This window comes from Leucoraja erinacea, chromosome 1, assembly GCF_028641065.1.
Source record: "Leucoraja erinacea ecotype New England chromosome 1, Leri_hhj_1, whole genome shotgun sequence".
NCBI classification, from domain to species: Eukaryota; Metazoa; Chordata; class Chondrichthyes; order Rajiformes; family Rajidae; genus Leucoraja; species Leucoraja erinaceus.
In genome coordinates, this window is record NC_073377.1 from 7,618,039 (window position 1) to 7,639,650 (window position 21,612).

The 21,612-nt window shown below is 41.8% G+C and overlaps 1 protein-coding gene across 6 annotated transcripts in view; it reads left to right on the forward strand.

Annotated features, from left to right (window-relative positions):
• LOC129703520 (receptor-type tyrosine-protein phosphatase alpha-like) overlaps positions 1-21,612 on the forward strand; it is a 240,343-nt gene that overhangs the window by 179,901 nt on the left and 38,830 nt on the right. For all 6 annotated transcript variants that reach the window (XM_055646099.1, XM_055646254.1, XM_055646178.1 and 3 more), the window contains 5 exons: positions 6,996-7,086; positions 13,487-13,563; positions 18,117-18,153; positions 19,681-19,778; positions 20,884-21,003. In XM_055646099.1, the coding sequence (XP_055502074.1) occupies positions 6,996-7,086; positions 13,487-13,563; positions 18,117-18,153; positions 19,681-19,778; positions 20,884-21,003 (423 nt within the window). The remainder of the gene's footprint in view (positions 1-6,995; positions 7,087-13,486; positions 13,564-18,116; positions 18,154-19,680; positions 19,779-20,883; positions 21,004-21,612) is intronic.

A 21,612-nucleotide genomic window follows, 5' to 3' on the forward strand; every position in this document is an offset into this window, starting at 1 on the left:
TTTATTCAATATGTGCATTACTCCTGTGGAAAAACTTATCCTGACCTCAGACATACTCTTGTCTTTCTTAAGCCTGAACATCTTGCCCTATACATAACATTTTAAATAAATTACTGGATTTATATGTGCCGTAGTTTTATCGTGTTCTGAGCATGCTTAAGGCAAGTTTTAAAAACATTTAAAAATTATTTTTAGTGCTTATTTTCATTCTTTTCAAGTTAAGGATTATAATTATACTGAGATTTCTGCGTTTTAGCCAGTAGTGTCTGATATAATGTAACTAGATGAAAACTAAAATTCTCCATCATACTCACAGACATATGTTCTAACGTAAGCAGCTCTGAGTAAAGCTACGTGAATGTATTTCATTTCTAACAAAATTAATGCTTTATTTAAGTATACCATCTTGAAGCATTCTTCAAATTTTGGACACATCTGTCTTTTTAAAAAACTACTCTTGGAGTTTGGGTTCAATAGTTATCCTATTCATTATTTTTAAGAAGAACCAGCAAATAAAAGATAGTCATGACAGTTTTCAGAAAGTTGTGAATTACCCAATGCTGAAGACATCAATTACCAATTACCCCGAGTCCAACATCTGAAGTCGGAAAGTTACTAGAGAGTATTCTAAAGGATAAGATATACATGCATTTAGATGGACAAGAGGTATTTAGGGATAGTCAGCACAGTTTTGTACATGGCAGATGTCACAAATCTGAATTTTTTGAAGATGTGACCAAAAAAGGTTGATGAGGACAGAGCTGCTGATGATTTAAAAATGGATTTCAGCAAGGCATTTGATAAGGTTCTGCATGGTAGGCAGCTCTGGAACATTAGATCACAATAGCTGACTGGATAGTAAATTGGCTTCAAGGATGGAAGCAGAGGGTGATGGTGGAAATTGCTTTTCAGACTGGAGGCCTGTGACAAGTGGCGTGTTTCAGGTCTTGAAACTGGGCCCGTTATGTTTTATCATCTATATCAATAATTTAGATGAGAATGTACAAAGCATGATTAGTAAATTTGCAGATGACACAAACATGGTGGTATTGTAGATAATGAAAATGGCTGTCAAAAATGGCAACAGAATGCTGATTGGGCAGATGGGCTGAGGAATGGTTGATGGAATTTAACACAGAGAAGTGTGAGGTGTTGCATTTTTTGGAAGCCAAGCAATGGCAAGACCAACATATTGAACGGCAGGCCTCTGAGAAGAGTTGTAGAGCAGAGGGATCTAGGAGTGCAGGTACATGGTTCCTTGAAACAGGCTTGAGATTTCCGTGGATTTAGAAAATTTGGTGAGGCATCGCCGCTGCTGCGAGGCTTCACTGCTGCCGTAGCCCCATCGTCGCGAGACTTCACCGCTCCGGCTGCCAAAGCCGCACCGCTGTTGAAGCCCCACATCACGCCTCTAGCTATGTAGCACAATATAATCATCCTTGAAGTTATTGGATCATCATTTTCATCCTAACTGTTAAGAGTTGGATTTGAAATTAATTTGGTGTTTAAGTACTATGGTAAAGGATACTTCTCTCTAATTAGAGTAAACAAGCAAGGAACAGGTGACAAGTAGTTACAAGTAAGTGTAGGTGTAGGTGTAATATAAAATATTTTCAACATGACTCAAGTGTAAACAAGCAAGGAGTTGGTGTCATTTTAATGTATGATTATCACACCTTTTCTGCTTAAATTATGAAGTGACAAGCAAGTAAAAGGTGTTATTTTAAGGTACAATTAAAAAAAAAATCACAGTATAAATTAAGGGTAAACAGGCAAGAAAACTGTCATTTCAAGGTCCAATTGTCAAAAACAATCTGCATATAGGGAGCGCTGCCCCCTTTTACCCCTGCCTGGGGCGTTGCCCCTTGGAACCCCCATCTTTCTTTTTTCAGATTTTTCCTGTCTCATGCCTGTTGAAAGTATCATTGCAGGTAGATAGGGTGGTCTAAAAGGCTTTTGACACCGGCCTTCAGTCAGAGTATTGCGTAAAGCTCATGTTGCAGTAGATTAAGACGTTGGTGATGCCACATCGAGAGTATTGTGTTCAGTTTTGGTCACCATGTTACAGGAAAGATGTTGTCAAGCTGGAAAGGGTGCAGAGAAGATTTACCAGGATGTTGCCATTTGAGTGCCTGAGCATTTGAGAGAGGTTGAGCAGGCTAGTACCTTGGAGTACAGGAGGATGAGGGGTGATCTTATAGAGGTGCACAAGATCATGAGAGGAATAGGGGGTAATACACCGTCTTTTGCCCAAAGTAGAGGAATCGAGAACCAGAGGACATAGGTTTAAGGTAATAGGAACCTGGGGGGAACCTTTTTTATACAAAGGTCAGTGGGTATATGGAACAAGCTGACAGATGAGATAGTTGAGGCAGGTATTATCATAACATGCAAGAGACATTTGGAAAGGTACATGGATAGAATAGGTTTAGAGGGACATGGGCCAAGCGCAGACAAGTGGGACTAGTGTAGATGGGGCATGTTGATCGGCATGGGCAAGTTGGCCTGAACAGCCGTTTCCATGCTGCATGACTCTATGACCTTCTTGTGAGGAAGTTTGATCGCCTATTGTGATGTATGGTGATTTCATTTTAACGTTTGAATTTGCAGTATTTTTTATAAATTCTTATTGAGTTTGATTCTATTAGGAAATGGAATAGAAGGCTATGAGGAGGATATTTTATTTCAGTCTTTGCATAACATTTTATTTTGCCCATAATAACAATACCAAATATTCATGGTTTCTTCTATAATTATTTATTTTTAATATTTAATTTATATTATGTGAAATTAGATTTGTCACTATAAACCATCTGACCCATCTACCTAAAGGAATCCCACTCCCTCCACTGTAGAAACCCGTGGTCATAGCTGTTCAACTTTGACAATGTTGCCATCGGCAACAAAGTACTTCCAATCTGTTACACCATTCCCCAAATGCTCCACTGAACCCCTCATCCTCTTGTCCTTTTAAAAAAAAAATCCCATTCTTTGCAAACCAGCCAAGTGTACCAAAAAACAATTCTCATGGGTTTGCCATGCGAGACAAAAAACATTGTGTCAAGTCCTGTACCATTTAACTCTGCTTGACTTCACTGCCATTTTATCATCCATTAAATTCCATCCTCAATGTAAACATATTGTCCCTCATTGTAAACTCTCCAACCAATATGCTTTGTTATCCCCTTGACCTGCTCTACTCCTTGGGGGCTCCCCTCGTTGCTGTCATGGCTCCCCCTGCTCTGGTCCCAGATCCCCTGATTACAATTCCATCTCTGATCATTTATTTGTCTGTTCACACTGATCCCTCGTTGCTCTTTCAACCCTACTTGATTCCTTGTGCACCCCCCATTAGAAAAACAATTTTGTAGTTCCAATGTATATGTGAAAATTTTATTTGTCTCATCTTTGGGTCTTGTTTGCAATATATTACCATGGCTATCCATCATTACCAGCTAGCAGTTCAGCATAGTCCTGATTGTAATCAATATATGTTCAAGATGTCTACAGAATCTCAGATTTAGAACAGAGACTTTTACAGCTTTGGGTGTGTAAAGATATCAAATATCAACATTTTATTTTTCCTATATTCCCATCAATAACCCCCCCCCCCCCCCCCCCCCCCAGATTCTACCACATACCTCTGTTCAAGGGGGAGCTGTGTCCAATCAGCCTACAAATTTGCATATCACCATTTAAAACTAAAGAACATGGTCTAAATATAATGATTGTTAATGTAACAGTTGGTAATTAAATTGATTTTATTATTCCCATCATTCGGGTTCGCAGTGAAAATTATCGTAGCATTCCCATTCAGAAAATAATATTGGGTTGCTCACATCCGCCTTTTTGTTGACCGTTCCTCTATTTAGCTGGTTTACCAATTGGATAAATATGTGAAATAATATTTAAAGTGGCCACTAGGGGCGCCGGATGAAGGCTGCCTCTGTCTACAGTTAGGCTGTGGGCCGAGCATCAAAAATGTGTCTAGAAATCAGTTTTCGTGACCCAAGTCACCAAACTACATGAAATTTTCCACAGATTTAGATGAAATATAATTGAGAAGGAAGTCATAACTCGTCATTGCCGAAAATTGCACATTAATTAATTAAACTAATTAGAAAATGAGATCGGGAAAGTAAGCACCATCTACTGGCCAATGCCCATATTACACGATGGGCAGCCTATTTCCGTGTTGCAGTCCATTTAAACTATATATCATTATACCCATATATTATTCCAGATTGTAATATAGGTATAATAATATAATATATTATTCCAGATAGTAATATAGGTATAATAATATTATATTATATATTATTATACCTATATATATTTCAAATAGTAATATAGGTATAATAATATAATATATAATAATAATAATAATAATAATATAATATTAATATAACTATATCTATTCCAGATAGTAATATAGGTATAATAATATAATATATTATTATACCTATATATATTCCAGATAGTAATATAGGTATAATAATATAATATATTATTAAAAAAACATGATATAAATAACACTTGGAACATTGTGTGCAGTTCTGGTCACTGCACTATAAGAAATATATGACTGCATTGGAGAACATGCAGAGCAAAGAAGATTCATTTGTGGATATTAGACACAAAGTTCTGGAGTAACTCAGCGGGTCAGGCATATAATATATTATTATACCTATATATATTCCAGATAGATATATTCCTCCTTTTTCCTGGAAACGGCCGCTACAGACGGCACTATGTACACCTCCCCCCCGCCCGCGGAGAAGTTCGCGAATCGGCCGCTTTTTAATTGAGACCGCGGCTTCACTATGTTAAATACATAGGCCCCGCGATCGGAGCACCTTTTCCCGATAAGTTATCGCAGGCAGCTCCGAGATTAGATGATTACTTATTACTTATTAGATGACTTATTACTCTACAACTAGCTGGTATTAGTGAAAATGTTTAATTTACCTTGTTATTGATACATATAGTTTAGGCCCTCAACTTCATGAATAAATGAGTGAGTGAATGAGTGAGTGAGTGAGTGAGTGAGTGAATGAATGAATGAATGATGATGAATGAATGCATGATTGGATGAATGAATGAATGAATGAATGGATGACTGAGTGAATGCATGCATGTATGAATGAATGAATGAATGAATGAATGAATGAATGATGAATGAATGAATGAGTGAATGAATGAATGAATGAATGAATGCATGAGTGATGAATTAATGAATGTACAGCCTCCAAATCTCATTTTTTCACATTATAATGGGTGCAATTAAATTAATTAAAGTCGATACAGATTAATTTTCATAAATTCAGACTTTAGATCTTACCTTTCAGTTTGAGTTGATTGTAGCATCTCAGCAGGGACTTTGCTTTCAAGACTTTCGTCCACTTCTATCCACTTAGCTGCACATTTTTCACACGTCTTAATGCTTTTCTCACTAAATTCAATTACCCTGCTGCAAGTTTCCACGACAATGAACCTTCATCGGAATCTCCAGTAAAACAGGCATCAGTGAAGCCCTCTCAGCTATGATGTGTGCTCGCCTGAAACAAAGCGCGTGATTGGCCAACTGGCAGACAACTCAATGTAAACGTCCTTTGATTGGACTACAAATACCTGAAATTTTCCAGTCTTTCTCTAATTTAATAAAAATGTGCAAGTTTTGTTCATGACGAGTTTCAGGGGTGATTTATATAATTTTTTTACACCATATGTGAAAATTTCATGTAGTTCTGTGACTTGGGTCACGAAACATTGGAATAAAGCTCCTCGGCCCACAGCCTAAGTCTCTGTTTTTTCCATCTTTTAAATTTTTTTTAGTTTGCTGAGGTTTCATTAGTTTTTCTATGTGGGGGAGGGGGTAGGGTAAGGGGAAAACCGTCTCCCAGTTGCCTCCTGGCGAGGATGCAACTATTCTCCCCCTTCGCCCCCCTCCTCGCGGCCTACCAACTGGATTGGCGTGGCCTTTCAAGCTAGGGGCCGGACCAGAGCTTCAGCTGCGGAGGTGCAGCGCTGGATACATCGCAGAGCAGGTGATGCCTCACCTGGGATCGTCGTTTGAAGCTCTGGAGTGCTGGGTCTGCTGCAACAACATCGGGGGGCTGTGGGTTGAAGAGCTTCCAGCGCGGGCGGCGCTGATTTCAACATCATGGAGTCCTGGGATCCCTTTGCCGAGGGCCGCCAGCGTGGGTCTCCGCTCGGCGCAGCCTGTGGACTTCGGGAGCCGTGGACTCCGGTAGGAAGTGGCCGATTCGGATGTCCAAGCCACTGAGGTTCTCCCGTTCCAACGTCGGAGTTCCATCATACCGGCGAGCGGGCCTGAACATCGGGCCACCCGTAGTGGCAACTGTGGAGGGCTGCCGAGGGCTCGGGAGACCCTGACCATGGGTGTACATCAAAGAATATCAAAGAGGAGGATGACTGAACTTTGGGCCTTCCCTCACAGTAGGAAACTTTGATACCGCTGTGCTGGGGATGTTTATGTTAGAATACTATCGTGATTTGTTCTTTTTTATTCATATGGCTGTATGGTGATCCCAAATTTCACTGTACCAATTGGTGCATGTGACAATAAATGTCTCTTAAATCTCTTGAATCTCTCTTGAATCTAAAGGCTTGCAAACTTTGGCTTGTGCTATAAATTGAAAATAAAATTGCCTGCTGTAAAATGTTTCCTTTGAGGCGGAATGGTTGTTTTATACTTGGGAGAATATAGCGTATAGGCTAGGTTGGTTAATCAACACTACTTGATGCAGCATTTCAATATAAATATCAGTTTATTTTTTCTTAAATATAGTAGTTTTATATGAAACTGTTCTGAAGTAATATAAAACAATTTTGAATTATTGATGACTTAAGAGTAAATTGAATATTTGGAATTAATCGTAGTAATATGGATTAAATTTGTGATCAAAAGTTCAGAGTGGGGCTGTTTCCATAGTTAATGTACTAACATGAATTATGTTTCCATGGCAACACAGGCACTCCCGGCATGTCCAATTCAGGCCACTTGTGAAGCTGCATCAAAGGAAGAAAATAAAGAGAAAAATCGATATGTTAACATCCTTCCATGTATGTAATCAGACTAAATTACAAATTGTAATACTATGTTGATTTTTGTTTTACTGTCATGTAACGAACATAACCATTGTGTGATAAGAATTTATTTGCTTTGCGTAACTCTACAAATTGAAATGCTTCCTTGCCAGTTTAACTCTATGCAGTTGACATTTAGGGGCAGCACAGTGCTGCTTTACTGGGTCAGAGACCCAAGTTTAAACCTCACAACGAGATCCATCTGTACAGATACCTGTGGCTGCGTAGGTTTTCTCCGTGTGCTCAGATTTATTCCCACATTCCAAAGATGTGCACGTTTGGAGGTTAATTGACTTCTGAAAATGGTCCCTAGTGTGTAGGATAGAACTAGAGTATAGGTGATCGCTAGTTGGCACAGACTCTGGGGCCAAAGGGCCTTTTTTCAAGCTGTATCTCTAAACTAAACTAAACCAATTTGGACTACTTAGATGAAGATTTGTCCATGCCTCATCTGACATCCTTCATTGAATATAGAATAATAGTGCAGTAACAGACCCTTTGGCACAATGTATATGCCTAACCTGATGCTTATCAGGTCAATTCTTATCTGCCAGCACATAATCCATATCCCTCCATTCCATGCATATCCATGTGTTTATCCAAAAGTCTCTTAAATGCCACTGCCATATCTGCCTCCACCGCTAATCCCGGAAGTGCATTCTAGGAAATCGCCACCATCGGTAAAGAAAAAACTTGCCCCACACATCTCCCTTTAACTTTGCCCTTCTCACATTAAAGCTATGCCCTCTAGTATTTTACATATCCATCCAGGAAATAAGTTCTGATTGTATATCCTATTTGCAGGCCTGCTAACATTGGGTGGGAGTTGAGAGTGAGAAATTGCGAGGGTGTGTCTCCCCTCCCACGGTAGGGAGCTTGTGCATTTTTCTGCTTTAAATTGAGCAATCTGGTACATACTGTCGCAAGTCATTTACCTGACACTCTACCGCTGCGCCACAGTGCCACCCCATTAAATTATTTCTTCAGTTATACATTTATTATGGTGTCACGTCAATAAAGATGAACACATGTTTCCGATTTCTGCCCTTAGTTGGATAACACACATCTCCAGTCAATGTGTTTTATGGCTGGTTTTCAACCTCTTCAGTCTGAAGGTCTCGACCCGAAACGTCACCTATACTTTCTCTCCAAAGATGCTGCCTGTCCTGCTGAGTTATTCCAGCTTTTAGTGTCTATCTTGAGTTTTAACCACCATCTGTAGTTCCTTCCTACACTCTTTGTTAAGCGAAACGGGTCCTATTCTCATAATATTATTCACCTCAACTAGTCCTTTCTTCACCTCCATTGCTACAGAGAATATAATCCTGGTTATCAAATCTTTCTTAAAAGTGAAAAAAAAATTGCCATCCCTGCCAATATGTTCCTAAATCGCCCCTGGATCCTCTCCAGAGCAATTGCACCCTTTCTACAATGTGTCATAGTCTTACAGCATGGAAGCAGGCCCTTCATCCCAATTTATCCATGCAGATCAAGATGCCCCATCTAAACTGGTCCGCATTTGGCCCATATCCCTTTAAACCTTGTGTGTGCCAGTGTGTGTGTAAGGGTGTGTGTTAGGTTGTGTGTGAGAGTGTGTGTTAGTGAAGCGGTGACAACACCCGGATTGAGCGGAGACTTGGCGATGTCCAGGGATGATTTCCCTCTCTTCCCCCCCACCCCTCCCCGGGAATGCGGGTCGGCCTAGGTGCCCTGTGTCCAGCTGGGGTCCGGGGGAGGTGAGGGATAGTGACCTGGGGTTCGGGCATCGGAGCGGAGCGGAGCGGAGCTATAGCCCGAGATTCATCTCCGCGGGTCTGAATGCGGCACTGACGCCCCCACTCACACGGTCTGCTCCTGGCTCCAGGCCGGGGTTAAAACTCCATGCGGTGTGGGTAGAGCGGCTGCCGGACTCAGAGAGAGCCGCCAGAGGTGAGGGTGTGGGAGGTGAGGGTGGGAGGTGTGGGGGGGGGGTCGGTTTTTGGACCACCGCCGTGTCTAACCTATCACACCATCTGTATGGGAATGTGAATGCAGGTGAGGCAAATCAAAGGCAAATCAAACTCAGACATAGATGCTGAGTTTCTCCAGCATTTTTGTCCACATTGCCATTTTAAATAGTGTACGATGGGCTTAAGCCAACAGAAAACTATTCTCAATGTTGAGTGCGGAGGAATGTGGCTTTATTTATTTATATATGTTTAAAATATTTTTTTAAGCGTGAGAACTTCTGTCATCAGCGTGAAAGCGTGAGCATTTCGTCAAATGCGTGATTCTCACGCTCAATGCGTGAGAGTTGGCAGCCCTGTATTTGTGCTGAAAGTCTGTTACTAAAAGTCTGTTCTTGATCGGTTTTGGCTTTCTGTGCTGCGATTTCCGAGAGTACGCCGCCACGTACGGCCGTCATTTTTGGCCCACTCGCTCAGAGCTCCCCTCCGCCGCATGTGTGCCGAGGATTTTTCCCGTCGATGAAAATTCACAAGAGATATTAATGTTTTTACAAAATTCCCCATTCTCTCTGCTGCCCCTGCTGGAGGGAGGGGGAGGGACTATAAAACCAGGAAGTGGTGTGCCTCAATCAGTCCCTGCAAGTGGTGTGCCTCAATCAGAGCTCTGAATGACACTGACAAATGTCTACAGCACTGAGTACCCTTAATTTGGTTTGAAAATTAAAATATGGTTAGAGGTAAAAAAGCACTGCCTGCAAATGGTTGTTTGGGTTTGGGTTGAAGTAAAAAGGCACTCTCTTACCCCCCCCCCCCCCCCCCCCCCCCCCCCCCCCCCCCCCTCCTCCTCTCCCCCCCCCCCCGCCCTCCCTCTCTCTCCTCCTCCTCCTCCTCCTCCCCTCCCCCCCCCCTCTCCTCCTCTCCCCCCCCTCTCCTCCTCTCCCCCCCCCTCTCCTCTCTCCCCCCCCCCCTCTCCTCCTCTCCCCCTCTCCTCCTCTCCCCCCCCCTCCTCCTCCTCCCCTCCCCTCTCCTTTTTCTCCCCCTCCTCCGCTCGCCCCCCCCTCTTTTTCTCCCCCTCCTCCCCTCACCCACCGTCCCTCCCCTAAACCCCCCCCCCCTCCCCACACCCCTACCCCTTCCCTCCCCCTCCCTGCTCCCCACCTCTCCCCCGCCCCTCATCTCACCCCCCTCTCAGCACTCCCTCTCTCCTCCCCCCCCTCCCCCATCTGCTGCATGCCGCCTCCCCCCCCACAACCGCACATTGGGGGAACAGACCCAACGGGTCTGCACTTGGTCTAGTAATTTTATTTGCTTCTATCAAAAGCCTCCACATCCTTTCTGTAATGGGGCGACAGAACTTCACGCATTAATCCAAATGCTGTCTAGTTAAAGTTCTATAAAGCTGCTATAAGACCTCCTAATTTGTATACTCAGTGTCCCGAATAATGAAGGCAAGCATAGCATACATCTTCTTTACCACACTATCTTCTTGTGTTGCCACTTTCAGGGAGTTTTGGACTTGTACCCCAAAAGCCTCTGTACATAATGTTGTTACGGGTCATTCCATTAATTATATATTTTCCCCTTGCATTTGACTCCCCAAAGTGCAACACCTCATACTTGCTTGGATTAAAATCTTGGATTAAATCTGCCATCAGATTTGTATCCCTCTAAATACTTTTTTAGTCCGTGACCTCAGCAATCTTGGTGTCATCAGTAAACTTACTAACCATCTGCAAATTACATTTATGTCCAAGTCATTGATATATATATATATATATATATATATATATATCAATGACTTGGACATAAATGTAACAAACAACAGAGATCCCAGCACAGATCCCTCTGGAATTCCTTACACCACAACCCTCTTGTCTTGTATCAGTAAACTAGTTCTGACTCCAAGTCACTGTTAATCATATGCGTATCAATCTCCTGGATCAGCCTAACAATGGAGGACTTTATCAAACGCATTACTAGAATCCATGTAGACGTCAACCACTGCCTACCCTCATTGGTTACCTTAGTCACCTCCTCAAACAACTCGATTAGGTTAGCGAGACAGGATGTGGCATGTACAAAGCCATGTTGAATGTCCCTAATTCTCATCCACCCTCGAACGATCTTCTTCAATAGCTTCCCTACCACTGGCATGAGGCTCACCAGCTGATAATTCCCTGGATTCTCTTTACTTAAACAAAGGAACAACATCAGCTACTTTACAGTCCTCCGGGGCCTCGCCTGTGGTGAGAGAAAACGTATAGATTGTTGTCAAGACTTGCTATCTCCTGTCTTGCCTCTTTCAGTATCAGACCCTGGAGATTTTTCTACCTTAATGCTGTTCAAGAGCTCCAGCCCTGCTCCTTGAATCTCAAAATGCCCTTGAAATCATTCATAGAGGTCTTGTCAGATCATAGAATAGAATAATTGATCCTTAAATTTGTATTTATAATATAGAGGTTTGATTCCCTACCTGCTTTAATGAAGTGTTGTTCATAAAACAAAAGACAATTGTGGCAAGTGCTGAAAAAACACAATATTGCTTCAGAGATGTCAAATAGGCGGATCTATCTCAGTTTCGACCAAAGGTGAATATTGCCAATGGTTATATTCACCTTGGCCCGTTCGCATCCATTAAGGTCAATGAAAACAAAAGAACAATGCAACTAGAAACATGCTTTGCAGGTATGTTTGAACAAAATGTAGCAGCTGCAGATTGCTTTATCCTTAAATTTAATATTTTAGTTGACATGATTGTACTAACAGAAAATAAGGAATAAGGCAAATTCATATGCACTCCTTCATTAATTTTGATAGATCATTGCTGTAGGGAAAATTGGTTGCCTCTCAATTTCCAGTGTATGTAAATGACGGAATAATAAATATGTGACCTTCCAATCTTAATGGAGGCTGATGTGTCAATGGCAAGCAGTCCAGTTTTGTCTTCTGTTGAAATTATACAAAAGCAACACATAGCTTTATAAAATTGAGTTGTGGAAATTCAACAATAAAGTAGGCAGTTTTTCTGCAGAATGTGTCAAAAATTTAAAGAGCTGTAGGCTACAGAGCTATGGGTTCTAAAAATAGCGCTACCAGCTGGAGCGCTATGGGCTTTCCACATAGCACTATAGCCACAGTGCTATGGGTCACAGACTATTCAGGAAAATTCTCATATGAAAATGAGTCTTTGGAATTCTTTCTCAGTGATAGTTGAGCCTTTGATTATTTTTCAGGCAGTGGTAGAATTCTGAATAAAGGGCCTGTCCCACTGTACGAGGGTGGTAATTCAACAGGGAGGGTGAGAGGGATGGAGAAAGGGATAGAGGGAGGGAGAGAGAGGGAGCTAAGGAGGGAGGGGGGGGCTATCAAAATAGCTTCTACATCATCATCTGTGCTAAAAGCAGAAAGCAGCCGTTCAAACCCGCAAAGACCAATGAATGCCAGCTCAATTGGTAGCAACGTTATGCATTCTTTTTACATGGGAGTCAGGTACGGCACAACCCACGAAAGCGCTCCGCCGAGCTTACGCGCACGGCGCCGCGGGCCCGGTGACCCCGGCATTGCTTGCTCCCCCGCTGGTATCCCAGCGCTGTGGCCGCTGACTCCAAACATCGCGGAGCTGGGGTTGCGGGCGTCCGGTCATGGGCGGTGCTGGATTTGGAGCGCCGCGCAGCCAGGGGTAGAGTTGCCGGGGTCGGAGCTACAACCGGCGCCGCCCGCGGCCGGACGCCCGCAGCTCCAGCTCCGCGATGTTGGGAGTCGGCGGCCACAGCGCTCCGAAGCTTACTGCATGGCGACCCGGTAAGGCATTGCCCGCTCCCCGCCTCTCCGACCAGGTAGGGGACTAAGAATTAAAGTTTCGCCTTTCACCTCCCCCCCCCCCTTCACATAAAAGCCCTCCAAACTAACTGACTAACATTTAAGCAATGATTTACAGATGTTTAAGTGTCTCCAGGGAGGAGGCAGCCGCTACAGTAGTACAGACCTGGGTTGACCATGGGTCGTTTCGGGTCAAGTTTGGTGCCAAACGCGAGCTTTGGTGTGCAGACGACATCCTGGAAAAAAATGTCTGGTTTTCGGAGCTTTTCGGTTTCCGGAACTCCGGATTATAGGTTGTGCACCTGTACTACAATACTGAAATGCTCTGACAAAAATTGGAAACTCTGGTCATTATAATTGTCCTTTTGTAATGTTTCTTGAAACTGAAATGTTTTGAGAAGTTGTTTATGAACAACACGCTGTGTTAACCTTTCCTGACCCGAAATGTCGTTTGTCCTTTCGCTCCACAGATGCTGCCTGACCCATTGAATTTCTCCAGCACTTTGTATTTTGCTGTGTTCATAATATGATTGAGTATTAGCTATGTTTAGACATTTGTACCTTTGTGATCTAATTGTGTATTTCTAAATGTTTTGCTTATTTATTATTAGATGATCATTCAAGACTTCACCTATTAGCTGTAGAGGGGGTTCCAGATTCTGATTTCATCAATGCTTCATTCATAAATGTAAGTTATTGAATTATTTGTATATAAAGCACCTTTTTTGAGTTTGTGCATTCAGATTCAGATTCAATTTTAATTGTCATTGTCAGTGTACAGTACAGAGACAACGAAATGCATTTAGCATCTCCATGCAAACCAAGTTACTCGACCGAGCTGGTCCCACTTCGTGTGCCTGGCCCATATCCATCGAAACCTTTCCTATTCATGTACCTGTCCAAGTGTGTTTTTAACTATTGTACCCGTGTTTGTCTCTATACTTTATTTTGAAGTTCATTTCATATGTACGCCATTCTCTGCACAAAAACATTGGCCCTTTTAAATCATTCCCCTCTCACCTTAATCCTACACCCTATAGTTTACATGCCTGCCTTGGGAAAAGGATGTGGCTGTTCACCTTATCTATGCCTCTCGGGATTTTATACACCTCTTCACCCTTCAGCTTCCTAAACTCCAGGGGAAAAAGACGCAGCCTATCCAATCTCTCCTTATAGCTCAAACCTTCCAGAGCCAGTAGCATCCTTGTGAATCTTGCACATTTTCCAGTACTCTAATGTTTCTTAAAAATATATATTTTAAATAGAATCATTATTTGTTTTATGAAAGTAGTTTAAAAGTTTAAAGTAGCCCACTGAATGATTGTACCATGATTAGATATATTTTCTATACACCATATAGTTCATGGTAATTTCTCATATGTATTCATATTATTTTAGAAAGTGAGTCCTTATTTGGGCGGTTGGTTATGGGCCAGCAGTGGCAAATGTTGCAGGTTGTTTCCTGAAATAAAACTTCCCCATTGCAAACTGCTGCTTTTTATGTTTTAAAATCTCACAAATTGTGCAGTACATCAAATTTGGACTAAGCCAAGCATAAAACTCAAGGTGGAATAGTGTACATTTTCAGTTTGATTTAGAAACACTGCTATTTGGGTCCCCTTTGGGTGTCAATTTTATATTAGAATTTTGTTTTACTCAAATGCCAAGAAAAGCTCAGTCTTGTCACTGAGGTAAGCTGCTGTAAGTGGCAGGAAACAAATTGAAATATTGTTCATTTGTAATATTCGGGCTCGCCATCCATTTCCTGTCTTTCCCGATTATCTTTTACTAGACTAAGTGGGACCCTTTGGATCCCAGTCACACGGGAGGCCTGTGGGGGGGACGTGTGTGTGAGTGGGGGGACAGGTGCGAGGGGCGGGATGGGGGTTGTAGGGGCGGGGGGGTATGGGGTCGGGGGGGGGGGGTGTGGGGGCGGAGGGGTTGTGGGGGTGGGGGGGGGTGGGGGGAGAGGGAGGTTGTGGGTGGAGAGGGGGTAGTTGATGGGGGAAAGGGGGGATTGTGAGGGGAGTGCGGTGTGTGGGGGAGAGGGGGGTTTGTGGGGGGAGGGGAGTTGTGAGGGGAGAGGGAGGTTGTGGGGAGAGAGGGGGGGGTTGTGGGGAGAGAGGGGGGGTTGTGGGGGCAGAGTGGTACGAGCGGGGGGGGGGTGGGTGTGGGCGAGGGGGGGGGGGGGGTGTGTTGTGTGTCAGGCATATGCCGTGAGTAATTACTCGGTGTAGGCAATCAGTCGGCTTAAAAAAAAACCAGGGGGGGGGAGGAGTTCCTATTATAGCATGTAGTGAGTCTGGCCAGGGGTAAAGTTGCGGGGAGGGGAGGATCGTTGAGAAGGAGGGGGATATAAATATATATATTTATATTTAATAATTTATCATTTTATAATTTTAGTCAGGGGAGGCAGTGCCTACCCTGACGGCACGTGCCTGGTGTGTGTGTATGTGGGGTGTGTGGGCAGTTGGGCTTGTGGGGGGGGAGGGGTGTGTGGGCAGGGGGGAGTGAGCTCAGAGAAAAGACGGGGGAAGATGGGGGCATCACGGGGGAGGTGGGGAGGAGCCAGCGAGCGGGACCAGAGGGGTAGTGACTGGAATTGGCGGGCGCTGGTCATTCTTCTCCACCGGTATCAGTCTCCGCTTTCCGTTTGGCGACATCCGCAACATCTCCGTCTCTGGGCTGGGCCTCTGACTCTGGGCTGGGCTGGGTCGGGTCTCCGACGCTGGGCTACTTGGAGCTGGGCTGCTTGGGGCTGGGCTGCTTCGGGTCCCTCCGAAAGTCTGGTTGGAACCCCCACCGGCCATCCTCAGCTCCAGTAAAGACACGATGGCGCAGGAAGGGGCGGACTGTCCCAGGGAGTGACAGGGGAAGAGATTAATCCACGCTGCGCTGACTGGCAGAAGAGATCGATCTGCGCACGTGCAGTTTTAAAGATTTTTAAACTTCGCTAACTTTTACGACATTCAACCTATCTAAATGAAACTTGGTGCACTCACAGCACAGGAGAACGGTGAATGAAGTGGCAAAAAATCGTAGCGCTCTCGCGAACCAATTTTGCACAAATAGAAAGACTGCCAAACCGGAAGAAAACAAGATCAGAGTTTTTGTTATGTAGAGATAGATAGATTAATTTATTTACTTAACTTCTCTCTCTTTTTGCAACAAACAATATGTTGGGGGACTCGGTTGTGTGGATGGAAAAGTAATTGTCAATGTTTTGGGGTCGAACCCGGCATCAGGACTGAGAGTGGAGGGAAGGTAGCCAATTAAAAAGATGGGGAATAGTGAGTTGGAGCAAGTAGTGGACTGAGGAGCATTGAACTATAATGGACCCAGGTAGGGGCAACGTTTCGGGTTAAGTCCCTTAAGTCTAAAGAAGTGTCTCTACCCGAAACTTCGCCTATTCCTTCTCTCCAGAGATGCTGCCTGTCCCGCTTAGTTACTTAGCATTTTGTGTCTACATTTAATATAATCCAGCATCTGCAGTTCCTTCTTACACATTTTGTCCGGACCTATGTTGGGGGTGGGGGAAGGGTGGAGTTGGGGGATAGAGATAGACAAAAAAATATGCAAATGGAGCTGAGAGGAGGTTGAAGGTGGAACACAAATGCTGTCAATGCTGGAATCTAAGAATTAAGAAAGGTGATGTAAAAGCATTGACTGCTGGGATTACTTCAAATGAGTCCACAGAGTGCTCATACTGAGTGGAGCGGCGCTGATGCATCTGTCTTGTGTAACAATATACTTTTGTCTTTATTTCCATTTGTAGAAATACTGCGGAATTATTTTTTTTTAAACCTAACCTTTGTAAAAGGACTGTACAACTAGGCTTATATCCATAATATGACTGGTTTAAATCTTATATTTTAAAGAAGAAATTAATAGCTGAAACTCTTTCAATCACATCTCAAATATTATTTTAATCCATGCTTTGATCACTATTTAATTTTTAAATGCAGTTAAGTTGCAAGACTTAACATGGAACACTGAGGCAGACAATAACGCCTGAAAGGATCTTAATTATTTTATAATCCAACAAATTTGAGTAAAATTATTTGAAATTTATTTTTAAAATATTGATATGAAACTATTTAATCTTTTGCCGAATTGTTGCGGTTCATGGTTACAGACCTCATAATTTCTTAGAATCCCTTTTATATGTGTATAATAGATTGATTATTAACAATCAAAGGCAAATCTTGCTTAGAATGATTACAGGTGTTTTTTAATTGGGAAATTGAACATATCCATCTTTGTGCTGTGCTTTTATTTTTATGTTCTAACGATTGTTTCCAGAATTGATATCAGTAGATATTTAATAATGTGGTTTTAACCAGTATTTTTTGGGGGGGAAATTGTAGTTTTTGTAAGTGCCATGATGTGCAGTTATTTTATGGGGTCAGAAATAAACATGAACTCTGCTTTCCATAGTGATATGAGAGATAACCTGATGGTGGTGTGGTATTTGACTTTATGTGACAATGAAGGTTCTTGACAAAATTGAAATCATTGTAAATTGAGGGGATAACTTTTCATTGGCTAGTCCAACCTGGCATAGAAAAATAGGTGCCTGCGTTTCCCCCCATATCCCATGATTCCTTTAGCCCTAAGATCTAACTCTCTCTTGAAAATATCCAGTGAATTGGCCTCCACGGCCTTCTGTGGCAGAGAATACCACAGTTTCACAACTCTCTGGGTGAAAACGTTTTTTCTCATCTCAGTCCTAAAAAAAGTTGTTGGATAAAACTGGCATAAAGACAGTGTGATTGTTAGAAATAAAACATCACAATTATCAGACACCACTTCGGAAAAATATCTTGAGCCCTACCACTAACAGTGTTTCATCAATAATCTTCCTGCTATCATAAGGTCAGTAAAAGGAATGTTCACTCATCCTGTTGCTGCCTGACTTGCTGAGTTCTTCCAGCACTTTGTTTGTTGCTCCAGGTTACAGCATCTACTGTCTGTTATGTCATGTTGATTGTTGCTACATTCACAATTGCTAGCCACAGAAACAGAAAAGTAGCAAGACAAGGACAGCATTGAGTTGATTAACGTGGGGTGACAAGTAAATTAGGTGCCAGGTCGTGATCATCTCCACCTTTTGTGCCCCTTGGCCAGAATGTGTACTATATATAAAATATGTTATAGTATTTCTCCGATGCTGCTCCAACAGAAAAAAATGAACAAAAAGGATATCCAGTTATACTAACCCCTATATTTTCTCTTTAAAAGGGGTATCAAGAAAAGAACAAGTTTATAGCAGCACAAGGTAAATAGATATTAAAATGTAAATATCATTTTCTGTGCATAGCTTGTAAATAATATCTTGCAGCGAGTTGTATAATTAATTGAAGTCAATGAATAGCAATTCGACAACTGATACATCCTGACAAGTGTGAGGTGGTATATTGTGGAGAGCCACAAGTGTAGGGTATGGGCAGTACACGGTAGGGCCCTATGGAGTGATGATGAATACAGGGACCTGGGTACAAGTCAAAAGATTCCTCAAAATGGCAGCTCTGGTGTTTAAGGTGGTGAAGTCGGCACATGGAATACTAGTTTTTTTTAACGTGCCGTAAACTATAAGATCTGGAATTTAGTGTTGGAACGTTATATAGCATTGCTTGGGCTGCAGCCTGCAGTATTATTATGGTGTTCTGATTGCCAACATTGCAGTTTTAGGAGAGATTGAGTAGGCTGGGTTTTATTTCCATGACATGTAATGTAACAGATGAGCATGTAATATTATTAGAGGGATAGATAGGGACAATAGTTTTTTCCTTGATTTGGGTGCCACAGAGGAGGGCAAAGATTTAGAAGAGATCTGAAGGGAATTTTTGCACACAGGATAATTGAATTGGCGAAGCGCTCAAGGCAGGTTCTCTAGTGACATTTAAGAAGTAAGAAGACAGCAACTTGAATCTTCAAGGCATAGGTGACCTGACTAAATTGGGTAAATGGGATCAGTATAGATAAGTACAATGGTCTGCATGGACATGGTGGATGGAATGACCTGTTTTGTTCCCTTCATTGAATGGGAAGAAACTACTGTCAGTAATTTTAAGTATAATAGCAGATGCATAGTTTATAATTTATATATGGGTTTGGAGAGAAATTAAAAATATAAGAAACTGCAGATGCTGGAGCCTGGGCAAAAAACAAGTTGCTGGAGAAACTCAGTTGGTTAGGCAGCATTTGTGGAGGGAAATAAAGACAGTTGAGTTTTTGGGTCGAAACCTTTTGGACTGATCCAGATGATCATAGTAATAGAACTATGCCGCATGGAAACTGGCCCAACTTGTTCATGCTGCTGACCAAGATGACAGTTTGGGCGTCTCATTTCCCAATATTTGCCCTATATCCCTCTAAACTTTCCTATCCACATAGCTGTCTCAATGTCTTTAAAAGTCGTACTTTTATCCTCGTCTGTCGAGGGGTCTCTACCATAAACATCAACTGCCCATTTCCCTCCACATTTGCTGCCTGACCTTCTGACCTCCAGCAGTTTGTTTTTCAGCTAGAAGTTAAATGTCCAAGATAAAGAGAAGTGATTTAGGAAAAAGTTTGAAAGGCAAATTTAAACTTGTGTTTTGTTACAAAATTAATTTGCATTTGAAGGTTTGGGTTTGACTGGTTTATGTTTCAAGATAAGATTTTGTGTAACAAGTTTGAAAAGTTTTTTTTATATGATATAATTTTCTTTTCTCTCTCTTGTTCAGAAGAATGAATTCAAACACACTTGTGTCTTTTGCCTACATCAAACAAATAATTCAGTTTTTCTGCTGATATATTTCAGGGCCTAAAGAAGAAACTGTGAATGACTTCTGGAGGATGATATGGGAGCAAAACACGGCAACAATTGTCATGGTCACAAACTTAAAAGAGAGGAAAGAGGTGACCTATCTTTGCTCATTACCTTGTCTTACTGTGGCCAAATGTAGTGGACCAGATAAATGTGTACTTTTCCCCCATGTTTATGATATTTGAAGGAAGAACTAAAAGACAAAGTAATTATAAACTGTTTCTTTTTGATAATTTTTGTCTCCAAAAAACATAAAACTCTTGCATTAGCTCATTGTGAAGATAAATGGATTAACACATCCAATTGGTTTAAAAGACTAACTTTGACAGCAGAATTTAAATCACAGCAAGTATAAAGTGAGTCAAGTGAAAAGTTGATCAGAAATGGAACATTTATCTACTAGGAGTGTAGATGCTGGTTTACACCAAGTAAACCAACATTCATATACTATTCTTTAATGTATAATTTTAAAAAATAGAATAGAGGAATACAATTTAGTCATCATTTACGAAAAGTGTCAGGAAGATTGTGGCAAAACCACATCTGAAAAGATATTTGATCAGGATAGTTATTTTGATCATCCTGTACACATAAACAATTGTTTTGAACTTCTGATTAAAATTGTGCACAAAGACAGAATAGTAAAGTAAAATTCCAATTAAAAAAAATTGATTTCACTCTCATCATTTAATAATAGTTATGTTGTGAACTCTACTGTCAATGTTAGTCTTTAAGGCTAAATGGAAGTGCTCATTCTTCCAGCTCCACATTGTGATTCATTATTCTGCTTCAAATGACTTGAGGTTTTTGTCTGCATTCACTTTGTTGCAGTGGCTACTCAATACTATTTCTGAAGGAGTTCTGTTATGTTTTTGATTTAGAAGTATGTATTTGTATTATTTTAATGATGCAAAGTTCTGAAAACTCACAAATACCAGTGAATTATCCTGGTCTTCAAGGTGCTGAGTAGCATAGGTAATAGTCTAGCTTGCGTTTGAATTCTGTCTGTATTTTGGTTGTCCGATTATGGTTATTGTTTGACAGTTTGCGCATTTAATTGGGTTCTACTGACCCTGTCCTTTATCACAAATATCTCTCCCACAAGCAGCTCTTTCAGCAATGGTTCAAATGATACTGCAACTTTTGTTCTGAGAATGAGTTGTCTGAGTACAGTAAATGCACTAATTTGTGTTGCAGTGCAAATGTGCCCAGTACTGGCCAGACCAAGGTTGTTGGACTTATGGGAACATTCGAGTTTCTGTGGAAGACATGATGGTGTTGGTGGATTACACCATTCGCAAGTTCTGTATTCAGCAAGTAAGACAACCTTGTTTTTACAATTTGTTTTGTTGTGCTGTGCCAATATTTGAAAATAAACTTAAATTATTTTTAATGTTTCGTTTGACTTATTGTTAAATGTGTTTCAAGTTACCATATTCTAGTCACGGCTTGAGTTAGACCAAAGTGGCGTGAAAGAATTATTGGAATTGCTTGCCAAAGGACTTGCAAATCAATTCTGTCAGCCCTGAGCCATAATAGTTAATGGAGTAAGAAACACCAGGCAACATGATTTAAGAGCAGGTGCAGACCACTCAGCCACTCAGGCCTGTTTCGTCGTTTACAAGATCATGACTGAGAAGATTTGCTACCTCAGTTTCACATTCCTGCCTACTCAATCACAATTACAGGCAAAAAAGCCAACATCACATTGAGATAGGTTGAAAGGTGGGGTCTATACCCTAGCTTATTGAAGAACTGTTCAGTAATCTGAAAACAGTGACGAAGAAGTTGTTCCTGAATCTGGTGGTACCTACTTTCCAGATCTTGTATCTTTTGCCTGATGGGAGAAGTGGGAATGACTGGGGTGATAAAGGTCCATGATTATGTTGGCTGCGTTCCCGATGCAGCGTGAAGTGTAGATGAGGA